Consider the following 14,317-nt stretch of genomic DNA (forward strand, 5'->3'; position numbering starts at 1 on the left):
TGCCCCCAGCAATATCCCGTAAAAAAGTTCGAAGGACAAAGAGAACTCCCTCTCCTGCTCCCTCAGTAGGGAATTATGTATTTACAGACCCACTTTAGGACGAAGTGCCCGCATTCAGGAAAGGATCCCCCTGGGTCTCTAGGGGGAGGTGGAGGAGGAGGAGGCATAGTTGTGGATCGTGTCATCACCTGCAATATGACCACATTTGTGGGTTGGTCAGAGAACTCTCTTTTGTCCTCTTCGGAGCCCCTTGAGAGGTACCGGTCAGAACCCTAGAAGCGGACGTCCCGCTTGAGGCACTTGTAGCTGCTCCCTAGGGTTTCCCTAAACACTCTCCCTAAGGTGTTTGCTTGACATAATTCGACCTGCGCAATGAATGCACCAAAACTAGATATCATAATCAAAGAAGAAATATTCAAAAAAATAAAATAAAAAGCAGTTATACCTAGGGGCTCCTTTAGAGGGACCTCCTTGGATCTCAATCCAAATTGGAAAAGAATTCTCTCATCCACGAATCCCTTATAGTTGTAAGCGTTGGGATTCAACCCCTCCAGGAAAGCAAACAAATCTATGCTTCACTCCTCGACAATGAATGGTTAGGTTGGGGAAAGTTGAATATCCACTCGTGGGGAGAAGTCCCGTCAAGTGGGAGGAAACACATAAAAGAAACTCCCCCTTTAGTGTTTGGGGTGGTAGGTGGCTGGAAGAAAACGAACCTAATGACAGGGAGAAAAGTGGAAGATGTTAGGCTTAAATTTCTTTAATTGAAAACAAGCATAAAAATCCATGCCTGTGGGGGGAGACACCATGATAACTAAATACTACTGCAAAGCTAGTAAGAATGTGAAAAGAATTGGGGGCAAGTTAATTCAGAGGAACCTCTAAGATGCAGCAACATCAAAGTATTAGGGAGACATAGAAAGGCAAGACCCGCTTGGAATTGAGCGGTGAAGAAACACAGACAGTTAGGAGATGAGATTTTGAGCTAACTATTAGGGTGGGGAAGAAGTATAATAAAACACTAAGGGATCTCGTATTCCTCTTTCAGCCATGGGCATCTGCATCCCTAAAGGTTGAGGGCGTCCTATCCCCAAGGATGGGGTTTGTGGCTTATCATTATAACCCTAACCCCTCCCCCCCGAACCACCACTTACCACTAGTGGCTCCTCTATCACGTTGCTTGTTGGCTGAGATCCGACCTCTCTTCTTCCTCCTTCTCCTCCCTCGAGGAAACCTCCCCCTCGTTCTCTTTGGAGTCTTATCTCTCCTCATTAGAGGGCTCATCTATCGAGCGGCACTGCATGGTGGCCCCCACCTTAAGCTCCACGTAGGCCGCTCTATAAGAAGACGAGCCATGGGTTGTCTCCCTCTATCAAGCAGCGCTGCAAGGTCTCTCCCCACAAACCGTACTGACTAATCCAAAGATATCATAAAAAGACAGGAAAGTTTCAAAAAATGGAAACATAAGAAAGCCTAGAAAACAAGGAAGATTAAAGCGTAAGAAGGGAAGATCCTTATGGGAATAATAAAGAAGGAAAGGAAGGTGCAAAAACTCCAGTTTTCTCTCTCTAGATCATGGGGAGAATGAAGGAAATGTGCAACGGTAAGGAAGGATGAGGCTTTTTTATGATTACTCACACTTTTTTGGCCAGAAAATCACCTCCCATTGGTGGTTACACAATAATTACCCGCAGGGCCGGTTACCCCAATTGCTATCCACGTTGCTTGGAGACTCACGCCCACACAACATCATGACATTGCAAGCTATAACTAGCCTTTCCGCCAAAACGTTGTTTTCAAAAGACGTACTTATTAGGAAAATAGTGCGCATACATCTGGAGGCATAGATTAGCAAAAGGTGGTCGGCGACAAGGAATACTTCCTCCCTAAGAAGTACCAAAGAACCCCTGGGAGGGGCAGGTGTGTCCAAACAATAGTTCACTACTCTTGTAAGTTGAGGGTAAGACCCTACCTCATCAGTGGGGGGGAGAGGGGGGAGAGGATGCTGAATGATACCGTCAAAATACACTAGGCCTAAAGAGGGGATCCAACTTATAAGAAGCTAAGTAAGGAGCCCAGATGATGCACACAACCTAAGGGGTGTAACCTACAACCACAAAAACTTGAGGGTTGCTCTCAATGACAAATTGTGTTAGGAGCCCAGTAGTATTCTTGTAGGCCTAGAATAAGGGATGACGGGGCAGACAATTGGACACCCACATTTTCTTAGAAAATTGTAGAAGACCATTCGACCATCTGGAGGAAGGCCAGCCACGGAACCTATGATGAGGCCCAAAGATTTAGGAGGATAGACTCACACATCCTAACTACCCTTTAGGAATTCAAAAGTATATTATGTAAGGAGGCCTATTCGATTAGAAGTCCTGAACAAGCCCACTTTTTTAAAGATCTTCTGCCAACCTCTCCTGGATTCCCCAAATGCCTATCCACAGTGACCACCAGAGTCCCAAGGGGGTCATATTGCTTCAAGTAGCAATAAACTATAGCTATAAAAGCAAACCTTCTTCCTTTGGTAGAGACTAACATTTCCACAGCATACATAAACACAAAGCACTCATTTTTCTACTATCTTATTCCTTATGTTATATAGTGTTCAATTTCTCTGCTATTTTCTCTCTATAATTTGTTTACTGACTTGAATGTCGGAGTGCTTAACGTATATTTTGCATGTTCTTATTCCAAGGCTTGTGAAAAATTCAACCCTTAGAGCTCGAGCCTACTACAATTGGGACGAGCAAATACTTTGCTAACATCAAATAAACTTGCATGATTGTCAAAATTTTGATTTATGTTTTCTATGTCATAGGAATATCATCAGATAATGTAACAAATAAAATATAAAAATTCTAACATATTAAACATGTGAAAGTATAATTTTTATAGTGCTAAATTATTTATATTTATTTAAAATTCTAATATCAACTTTAGATTTCTAATTTTGAAAATTAATTAAAAACAATAAATTTGAATTAAAGTTATCATTATTATTGTCAAATAATCTAAAACAAAGATGAATTTATTTTAAAAAATCAAAATAATTAGAAGCACCCTAATTTTTTATTTAAAAATAATATTTTTAACAATTCCAAAAACAGAAGATGGTACTCCAAACATCTTAAAACACATTTGAAAAGACTTAAATTGAAAAGCACTTTAAAAAAACTCTCGCAAATACTCCTACGTTGCATTTAGATGTAATAGATTTTCCACCGCTTAATAACAAGCATTAAATTTTTATTTTTGAGTAAAGGTAAATTGCATAAATAAAAAAAAATAGCTTACCAAATTTAAAAAATTCAAATCCTTACACTCTAATTTAAACTATATTTTATTGAATATTGAGAAATTTTAACTTTTTTTCAAATTTGAGTAATTTAAAATTATTTCTTCAAAATTGTTCTCCAACCAAAATTTATGAATCTAAATACATTTTTATATTTTTTTTTATTTATATTAATTTAATTTAAATAATTGGAACCCTTATTTTTCATATTTGGAAACAAGCCTTGGTGTTGTTCCTTTTTTGGGCGGATTGTACCAAAAATCCTATACAAATTGCATTTTACTCCTGAAAACAGCGAAACCCACACACGAGTGAAGTCCCATACTCCCACACCTTGTCTAAATTCTCTCACGAAAACCCTCGCGCAGTGAGCGCAACGCTCTCATGGCATCACCTGCCCCTTCAACGATGGAGGCATTGATCTTGCAGCTCCATGACATAGCCGCCGTGAAGTTTGGAAACTTCAAGCTGAAATCTGGCATCTTCTCCCCAATATACATCGACCTCCGCCTCATCGTCTCTTACCCTTCCCTCCTCCGCCAAATTGCCCAAACCCTCGTCGCCACCCTTCCTACCTCCGCCCGCTATGACGTTGTCTGCGGTGTTCCTTACACTGCCCTCCCCATTGCCACTTGCATTTCTGTGTCTTCTAATATTCCGATGGTCATGCGCCGCAAGGAGGTTAAGGACTATGGGACGGCCAAAGTCATTGAGGGAGCATTTGAGCAGAATCAAGTGTGCCTGATTATTGAAGATCTAGTTACGAGCGGTGCATCCGTGCTTGAGACGGCTGCACCTCTCCGCGCTGTGGGGATGAAAGTAACCGACGCGGTTGTTATGATTGATAGGTGAAATATGGAATACGCTGCGTTTATTCTGTTTGCTTCGTTTCCATTTTTAGTGAAAAGGTAGAATTTGGTGACAAAAGGGATTTATTACGCGGTTTAAATGCTAGTGTAAATTCGTATGAATATTGCTAAGCATTTAAGTATGGTTGAGAGAGTCTAATTGTGCTGAAAGCTGTGTTTGCTTTTGCCACATTAGGTGCTCAGGCAGGAGATCGTAAATGTTTTCTGTTTGTGATGAATTATCTTGAATGAAATAAATGCGAATATGGAAAACATATAATGGTTGTATCATAATGTGTGAAACAAGTATAATATTTTAATGTAGTACTTGAGGGATGTGATTCAATCTTGCGGAAATGGAGTAGACATTTCTTATTCTGTTCGGTTGCTTTGTGTACAGTTATGAGCACAGAGACACATGACATTTGTTTTCATACTACATCCTTGATGAACATTATCATGCACTATAACATCTGTGCAGTTTATTTGTGTGTATGGATGTGCTATTTTGGTAGAGTATTTGGCATGATTATATTTCTCTTTACATTAACCTATGCGTGTAGCCATACTGTAATACATACTAGATATTTCATATTCGAACTTCATGTTTAATGATTTTTGTTTAAAGATCTTGTTTTCTTACACATTTTGAGACAGGGAACAAGGAGGGAGGGAGAACTTGGCAAAAAACGGGATCACATTGCACTCAATGGTGAAGCTGAGTGAAATGGTGAGGATATTGAAGGAGAAGGGGAGAGTTTCAGAGGAGACAGAGAAGATGGTTATGAAATTTTTGGATGAGAATCGAAAGGTGACCGTACCAGCAGCAGCAGCAGCAGCTGAGAAGAAGGTCAGGGTTAGACTTCCATATCAAGAGAGGGCAAAGATGGCAAAGAACCCAACAGGAAAGAAATTGTTTGAGATAATGGTGCAGAAGGAGACTAACTTATGCTTGGCTGCTGATGTTGCCACCGGCGCTGAGTTGCTTGATATAGCAGACAAGGTGAGAAGGAAAACAAAATCCTTACTTATATATGTCTTCACCTGTCACACATATACAATACGAGTATCCATGTAGAAATAAAATTGGGCATAATATGAATTGGAAGACTTTTTTTACTGCTGCATCTGCACTGTTCTGAATTTAAAACTTGCTCCTAGAAGTGCTCCATGAGCTAGAAACTGACTTGCATATCATATTATTCTTTAATTGCTTGCCAACGGGAGATCCGGGGGGCTTTGAGTAAACATTGATGGTAGTTATAAGTAGATAGTCATCCTCGTATCTTAATATATATTTCCATGTGCTCATATTTCTCAAAATGTTAGTACCGTTTTCTCTTTATGTTTTCTATGCAGACTTAATTTACTAGGCATCTGGATTTCTCTCCCATGATCTTGCTGATCTTCCATTGGATATTTCTGCAGGTTGGACCTGAGATCTGCATCTTAAAAACCCACGTGGATATATTGCCTGATTTCACCCCTGATTTTGGAGCTAAACTCCGCTCGGTATATCCCTATTCTCTGAGCTTCATAACCATCTAAGACTTCTATATATAGACCTCTTACATTTTGTGTGTCCATGTGGGAGATATATATGTGTTTGTACTTCAAAATCATATTGGTCATGGAACAATTTGGTACATTCAGGTCCATGATATGAAGTTTAATGCTCCACCTGGGCATGGACTTCTTCACCCTTTTAACAGTCAAATTCCTACTAACCGGCTAAAAAAGGGGAATAGAAAGACAAGAGTTGATGATATGACATGTTGTCATTCTCTTTTGTAGGACTCTTTTTGTATCACTTTATATGTTGCTAGGGATGTTGTTAAAGCTGGAAAAGTTTCTCTTGCCCCTTACTCCACAACTGCTGGGAGTTGGATAAAGATCCCATGCTTTCATGCATTTTTGGTTAACCTTAGATATGCAATATGTGGCCCCTCTTTATGCTGGCACTACATAGTTGGATTAGTATTAGATTTAGTGATAGTTCATAAATTTAGTGTTACATTCAGTAATAGTTCATAGATATGTAAAATGGTTAGACTAAATATACCATTTATGGTTTAGTGCAAGATTTGTTATCCTATGACATTTCACTCACCCCTTTGAATTTGGACTGGATTCCAACCTCTTGAATATAAGATGACACCTAATGTCATGCATCCTAAATTTAGGTCTTACTCTCTTTGCATTTGTGTGCTACATTTCCATTATACTAAGAAAATGTTATTGATGAATTTGTTATTAAATTATGAATATTTCTCCCCCTTTTGGGTAACACCTGCTTTCTTAAGATGCCTTCATTATCCATTGCCTATGCGAAGTTGGTCTATACTTGCAGTGTCACATAATGGATCTTTAAAATTTTGCTGTGCTCTCTGTTCTTTTTCTTTTAGGCATTTTACTTGACATAGCATCCTTGAAACATTTTACACAGAACGCTGCTACTTCCACCAATCATTTTAGTCTACTTTATCTGAGGTTTATGCAAGTCATCATGAGTTATGAGTATCTCTTGTAGCAGAATATCTTATGAGATAAATCGTTCCTCTAGTGAGATTACTCTTCTTCTTTCATGGGCCCCAATGCTGCTTTTCTAGAACATTTCTTCATGCAGTTTATTATGGTTAATTTCATCCACTTATGAGCATACCATGCATAAGGATTCCTTTCTACCTTGTTTTTAAAAAAATTTAAGTGCATTTTTCTAGCAGATAAAGTTTGTCTTGTGAGAAAAGCGTAAATTTTGTTGTGACCAATTTTCTTTGTCCTTTGAAGATTGCAGAGAAACACAATTTCTTAATTTTTGAGGATCGTAAGTTTGCTGACATTGGTAACACAGTCACCATGCAGTATGAAGGGTTAGAAGCTTGCTTATTTTCAATTTGGTATCTAGAATCTCTTTTGTTGCTCTCCTTTGAGAATGCTCATCTGTTTTATGCAGGGGTATATTCCGTATATTAGACTGGGCAGATATAGTAAATGCTCACATAATTTCTGGTCCAGGAATTGTGGATGGGCTAAAACTGAAGGTCTGGATCTGCTGTACCTTGTGCTGAGGTCTAGGTCATGAGATGCTATCAAATCAAATGTCTAAGTTAACTCTTACTCTATGATAGGGTTTATCACGTGGCAGAGGGTTGTTACTGCTTGCCGAAATGAGTTCAGCTGGTAACCTTGCTACCGGCGACTACACAGCTGCCGCTCTGAAAATTGCTGAAGATCATTCGGATTTTGTTATTGGCTTCATATCTGTCAATCCCGCTTCATGGCCTAGTGGACCAGGAAACCCATCACTTATTCATGCAACCCCTGGTGTTCAAATGGTAAAAGGTGGAGATGCACTGGGCCAACAATACAACACTCCAAATTCTGTAAGTGGCATTTGCATTATCACATGCTACTCATTTCTTTTATTAATAGCTGAAAAACGTGCTAATTGGGTTTCGGCATATTTCAAGCCAACAGAAATTGGCCAGCAGATTTCATGTTTCGTTTTCAGTGTCTAATCCAAAGTGCCTTTCATCTTGTTGCATTAGAAGATGGGGGTTATTTATTCTGGACCTGCTGGTTACAAGAAATAATATCAAGTTTTGAACGTGGTTTCCAGATTTGAAGCCTTAATCATTCTAACAAAACTTAGCATTTACTTCTGGCTCTCTACGATGGAGTTAATAAACGGATTAGTATTCCTAGGACTCAGAAAACTGCATTTATAGCTACTGAGTTTTGTTTATAAATACTCCTGTTAGATATTTTGTTTTTGTCCTTAAAACAAAAAGAAGGAAAACTGAAGTATTCTGAAAAAGGACTGTCTTAGCATCTGAACAGTTGTGTATTTCCCAAGTTTTCATCAATCTCCGCTAGTCTCTTACCAAAATGTATGGTTTCAGGTCATCTCAGAAAGAGGTAGTGACATCATTATCGTTGGGCGTGGAATTATAAAGGCTGCAAACCCTGCAGAGACAGCTCGGGAATATCGGCTTCAAGGATGGGATGCATATTTGCTGAGTTGCAAGTAGATAGTGGCAATTCCTCCTAATGCTTGCTTTCGTAAGGCGTCTCCTCCAGGTACTGAGAGGAGAGTTTCATAAATGGCTCTACCATCATGAGAGAAGCCTCCAAGTAGGTTGACTTGATACTATCAAACAACGAACACTAATTTCCACCGTTTGAATCTGGAATTACTTGAGCTTGATGGCTATTTGCAATTTTTTTCGTATGCATTGAAGGTGCGCTGTGGGTTGGGTCGGTCCAAGACAGGCACAGACCAACCCCAAAAAAGCCCGGCACAAGACCAGTCCACTATTATTCATAGCTGGTCTTGGGCCTTTAAGTAGGCACCAATTGGGTTCATTTCTAAATTTAGGCCCAGCTCATGGATCGGTCCGATTGAGCCTGGACCAAGCAGTGTGTGACATGCTTGAATGATGTGGCACGGACATAATAAATATATTTAGAAGTATAGATAATAAATCCTAACCAAATTTTTATATCTTCTAAGCTTATTTTAAAAATAGTAGGTAGCATTACATTACTTTTTCCTTCTATATGTATACATGTTTTTTATAATCATTCTTCCCTTTAAAATTGTGTTGATAATTGTGCATGTATATATATATGCATAGACATAAAAACTTATACAACATATAAAAATATTCACTTATAACGACACTCGTGTTGGTGCACCCGTGCTTCAAAATTAGAAAAATAATACGATAGTTATGTCTGCCAATTTATGCAATTACGATAGAAATGAACTTCAAGAGCTGTGAAATATATGTATAAGCTGATAGAAATGAACTTCAAGAGCTGTGAAATCTATGTATAAGCTGATACCACCTCTTGCGAGGTGCGGGAAGGAGCAGTAGTCCGACAATAAAAGACTACTTTTGCCGTAAAGCCAGCAATCAAATCTCCACCAGCCAGCAACAATGGCAATGTAGTGATAACAAAGCAACAAAAACACTAAATCGAGCAGGCAACATTTGCAAGAAGCAATTGATTGCTAGCGCACGGGATAGCCCCGATAGGGACACTAGCAAGCACGTGAATGCTAGTAAACGTTGGTTGATTTCAACTATTAAGCAGAATGCAACATAGAGTCTGGAGTCGCAATATCCGAATATATAACAAGACGACATTGTTTCATAACATCCTGGGAGCCAGTCAATCAAGACGACTTCGCTTGATCAAGAGCCAGACAGCAACTACAACAGGAGCAGAGATCATAAGCAAGGCCTGTGCGAGATTTGGGCGTGTGATTTCTGGGAATACAATGCTCCCATATTTGATCGCTGCTGCACCTGCAACCGAACCCGCCCCTAATTTCGCCAAGTACTGCCAGTCCTCCTGTTCATCCACAACATTAGCGGCTCCAGATTATACACTTGGGATTTTACTGCATTGTTCTTCCCTGATTGGAGTTGTTCGGTTTAATATTTAAGATAAATTATACCGAGATATGATCTAATTATATAAATATTGTCTTTTTAAAAATTATAAGTACACTCCACGAGGGTTACTACAATATTTGTCCCTAATTCAAGTTGTTCGTTTTAATATTTAGAGTTGGCGACAACATAAAATTAAATCTAATTGTGCAAATATTTCACGTCACTTTAAAAATTACAGGTCGGGGGGGGCGTCTTAGGTATTGTAATGGTTACCATTAAATAAAGGGTAATTTAACAAAAAAATGTGGGGAAAAGGCAAATAAACACATGTGATATTGTAAATGAGTAAATTACTTTATGTGAAGGGAAAAAAAAGCAATTTACCCCCAGTATTTGTTAAAATAAAACAATTTACCTTTTTATATTTTTGAAAATGACGCAATTTACTCGCATAGAAAGGGAAGTAAATTGCTAAGTTTTTCTAATCAGAAGATAATTTGTTTATTGACAATATTACAAGGTATTACACCTAAAAAATAAGAGATGTTTGCTCGACTAGATCTAAAGGTGTTTGCATGACTATATCTGAGTATACCGATGGAATGTTAAATATAATTTATCTAATATTTAGAACTGCTTATATTATAAAGATAATTACACTCTTCTTCTTTGAGGTATGGCGTAATTACATGTAAACTTCTCGAGATTTGTTTTTATTTAACAAATAAGTCCCTTCATTAATTAAAATTCATCGAATTTGCTGATATTAACAAAAAAACTCAGAAAAAGATCCTATATTAACCTATGATTGATATATTACTGACTTATTGTAGGTCAAATAAATCTTTTTATTAGCAAATTATCCTCCTACGTCTTCAGGCGTAAATGCATATGAGGAGGTGTGTCTTTACTGTTATAAGAGTAGTTTAGTCCGAAAAAATTATTTAACATGCAATGAGTCAGTAAACTATCAATCCAAGGTAAATATCAATTTTCATCGAGTTTTCTTTAATAATATTAGCAAATTCAGTAAATTTTAATTAAAGAAAAACTTATTTATTAGACGGAAACAAACTTAAAAAATGCTAACCACAATAAGTATAAATGTAATTATATCAAACTAAAAAAGGAGGGTGTAATTATCCCTCTACTGTATTCACTCTTTGACAAAGTTGATGTTTGTTGAGAACAGTGATAAAAGTCAAAACACGTTAGATCATACGAAGAAGCATGTGGTGTTCACCCGACTGACCTGAGAAACAAATATTCCTTCGTCATTAGCAGCAGCACCATCTCCTCCTCCTCCTTTCTGGGGCTCGGGCGAAGCTCGGACCAGAGATATTCTCTGACACGACGTCGTTCCGGGGCGAAGACTGACTCGCACGAACGAATCACCCAGCCTCTGCCTCTGGGGAGATGAAACTGACGTACAATTGGTCGAAATCTGAGTGACCAGCGCTGCGCCTCTGCCGGCCATTGATATTATCTTCAGTCTTTCTTGGATCAGATTGTCGGTGAGATGAAGTTGAAGAGGAAATGAAGTGGATTTGTGCCTCCAACAATGGCCCATTGGTGAATAAAATGGGCCTTTTGGCCCGTAATTCTGAAATGGAAGGATAAGGTCCTGTTTGGTTCGGATGCTGAGATTCTGAAAAATAAGATTAAAAGAATGTTTTGGAATGACTTTTATTTTGGTTGCGGAAATAAATTGTAAAGAAAGTTGTAAGTTAATAGCAATATTAGAAGTATTTGACAATAAAAAATTGCTTGAAGTGTTTGAAAAAATGGCAAAAAGTACATTTTAGTATTTAAATCTTTGCATTGCTATATATAATAATATATAATTGATTAATATTTATATTCATCAATTATTTAAATTTGGTAAGTACATTTTAGTATTTTAATCGTCGCATTGTTATTTTAGTTTAATCTTTAACTTAAATTATAATTTTTTAAATAATTATATACTTTTTTTGTATTTTTATATTTGACTAAATATATATATGAAAAGTTATTTATATTTAGGAGTGAGGAAAATACAAAACACATCATAAAAAATAAGTCAATTTGACCAAGGTCTCTTATATAGACATCGGATAAAAAAGGGATATTTTAGTAAAAAATAAATGGCAAAAAAGAGAGTCCAAGCACACAAAAAATCATGACAAAACGCGCTTCAAGCGTGTTTACCCTACCTTCCATTAGTTTAACTGGAAGGGGGGTTTCTGTTGGATTTTAAAAATAAGGAGGGTTTTTAACTTATTTTGAAGATATCGAGAGGCACTGCAAGAAAAGACGAGATTTATAACGGCTTTCTTATAACGGCATATGAGCGTTTCAATACATACGACCTTTGTAACATGCTGACATCATTGATTGAATAATAAAAATATAACTATTTTGTAACGACTAGTATCGTTAAACGTCAACAAAGAAGGCACATGTAAGGCGCACTTCTGGTGAAGTGTAGTCCATGGCAAAGAGAAGCAAGCATGCGTTGGAATCTAAACAAAATTATGGTAAGTCTTAAATTTTTATTTTATTTGGTGATATGTGTTGTTGTAAAATGTTGCTTAAAGATGATTTTTATGTTTTATTATTTGGAATTTCTTTTACTTAGTAATTTTGTGTTGATGATGATATTGCTCATGTTCTTGATTTCTGAGTTGTTGATAATCCAATGGTATTCGTTTTTTATTTCTTTTTTATTTTATAATGTTGGTTTTGGTTTTTTTGTTTCCTGTCTATTTGTTTAATAAATTAACTTTATGCTATTAAATTGTACCAAAATAGGGTTATGCGATATAGACTATATAGAGATTATATGGGTGGGAATATGGATTTTTTGACTTTGTTGCTGATGAAAAGATAGAGACCGAGGATTTGTGGGCATATGCATCAGAATTTGGCTTCAATAATAAGGGTAGATTCAGATTTGATGGGTGTCGAATTCACCAAAAATATTATCCTACTAAAAACTTATGAAAGTGATGAGAAGGGTTGAATCCACAGTGATTGGTTTTAAATTAATTTCTTTAAGAGTAAAAATAAAATAAAAATAAGGGGTGGGGGGAGGGGGTTTGATTGTGAAAAAGAATAATAATAAAAACTAAAGGGCTAATAAAATTAGAAGAGGTAAATATAAGATAAGAGTATTCCCATTAAAGATAGATCCTATTTAATTCCACGGTCGATCATAGATGCAAAGATAACAATCAATCATGATAGATAAATTGGTTATGGTCATTGGTACGACCTAACGACCTCATTTTTTCTTACCTTGTGGATAGTCAAGGAATGTCCATTGACTAAATCCCTAATCAGTAAACAACCTTGAGAACGTACTCAAGATTTAATTTACCGACAGCATTAAGAACTAGAAAGTCTCAATTTTAACCAATAAATTTCTACGAGAATTTATTTAAGTTAGATTATGCATTCCCCACAACATAATCGAAAACTTCTATATAATCAATTATGCTATGTTACTATTAGTTATTGAACTAAACAAACAATTACGAATTTTTTGCAAGTTCAATTGGCTAGGCAAATATTCTTGATAATGAATAACGGTACTTATCATTCATAAATCAGATGATTTGTAATAAAAAGCACAGAGAACAACACAAATACCAATATGAATGAAAGTATAAAGCATAAATTAGATCTCATAACTTGTTGGAATTAAGCATTCACCAAGTCTTCAACCGAAATGAGAGAACTAGCTAGACATGCTCATGAAAGAACGCATGAAAAGTAAAGTAAGAAAATATCATAAAAAAATAGAGAAATAAAAAGACAAGAATTCAAGGTCTGAAATTCTCAAGAGTTCAAAAGTTAATCCTAAAGTAAATTACATCACATATATATACTAACTAGATACCTAATTCTACTAGCATTAAAAGGTAGAATTTTAATTGAACTAAAAGACTAATAGAAATAAAATTATTATCTTAGTTAAACTCCTCATTCATCAAAAAGTAGTCCAAGCAGCTCCAAATTCTTGCCAGAAATCGAGTTTGTGTCTTGTCCGAATTTCCATTTTGGTTCTTTTCATCATTTTTCATTCCATTTTTCCTAATGCTGCAAAACAATATTTAATTAGGAGCATTTTGATCATAAAATAGGTCAAAATAACACATGAAATAAGCACAAAATGCGATCCTATCAAATATCCTCAGGATGAGCCGGCAAAATAAAAAGTGGGATGCTGTATTTCCAAGATTGGATTTCATATTCGAATAAACCTCGTAATCGCAAGAAAGTGGATTTTTTTCGTTATGGGCCTAGCAAAAGAAAAATTGGGCTAGGATCCTATAGGATCTCCCCCCTTCAAAATCGGACATGAATGTTTCCTTTCATCTAGCTCAAGTAGGTAAACCAACTAAAGAAAGAAATTCTCGATTTCAAATTCTAGTTCTAGAAAACCCCAAAACAGAAAGATCTACTCTTTACTCAAGTTCGTAGTGAAGACCAAGTAAGATTTCATTGAGATGCACCTCTAGCCTCGCCATCCTTGGAGGTTGTGTCCCATGCCCCGCCAATTCATGCAGACTCCCCCGTAGTGGGATCAAATGCGTGCACCGCCACCACCAGCGCCATTACTTTCCCCAGTGGCCCAGAGACATTACATCAGCCTCCAAGATGCGAGGTACGTAGAAGAAATTATTTAATTATTTTAAAAAAATTCAAATTGATTTTAATATTGAATTATTATTTTCAGTCCTGATTAAGATTTTCAATTGCCATAAATGTTGCGG

General features: G+C 36.8%; 2 protein-coding genes across 2 annotated transcripts; one reads left to right on the top strand and one right to left on the bottom strand.

Moving 5' to 3' along the window:
• On the top strand, positions 3,582–8,656 carry LOC105172172 (uridine 5'-monophosphate synthase). Its single transcript, XM_011093529.2, has 7 exons — positions 3,582–4,152; positions 4,810–5,155; positions 5,581–5,664; positions 6,940–7,022; positions 7,106–7,193; positions 7,281–7,535; positions 8,055–8,656. Exons 1-7 carry the CDS (start codon positions 3,689–3,691, stop codon positions 8,181–8,183), a joined length of 1,449 nt encoding a protein of 482 aa, XP_011091831.1. The 5' UTR covers positions 3,582–3,688; the 3' UTR covers positions 8,184–8,656.
• On the bottom strand, positions 8,957–11,248 carry LOC105172173. Its single transcript, XM_011093532.2, has 2 exons — positions 10,810–11,248; positions 8,957–9,513 (listed from the first exon to the last, which is right to left on the bottom strand). The coding sequence occupies exons 1-2, from the start codon at positions 11,125–11,127 to the stop codon at positions 9,331–9,333; spliced, it is 501 nt and encodes a 166-aa protein (XP_011091834.1). The 5' UTR covers positions 11,128–11,248; the 3' UTR covers positions 8,957–9,330.

Source organism: Sesamum indicum, linkage group LG10, assembly GCF_000512975.1.
Source record: "Sesamum indicum cultivar Zhongzhi No. 13 linkage group LG10, S_indicum_v1.0, whole genome shotgun sequence".
NCBI classification, from domain to species: Eukaryota; Viridiplantae; Streptophyta; class Magnoliopsida; order Lamiales; family Pedaliaceae; genus Sesamum; species Sesamum indicum.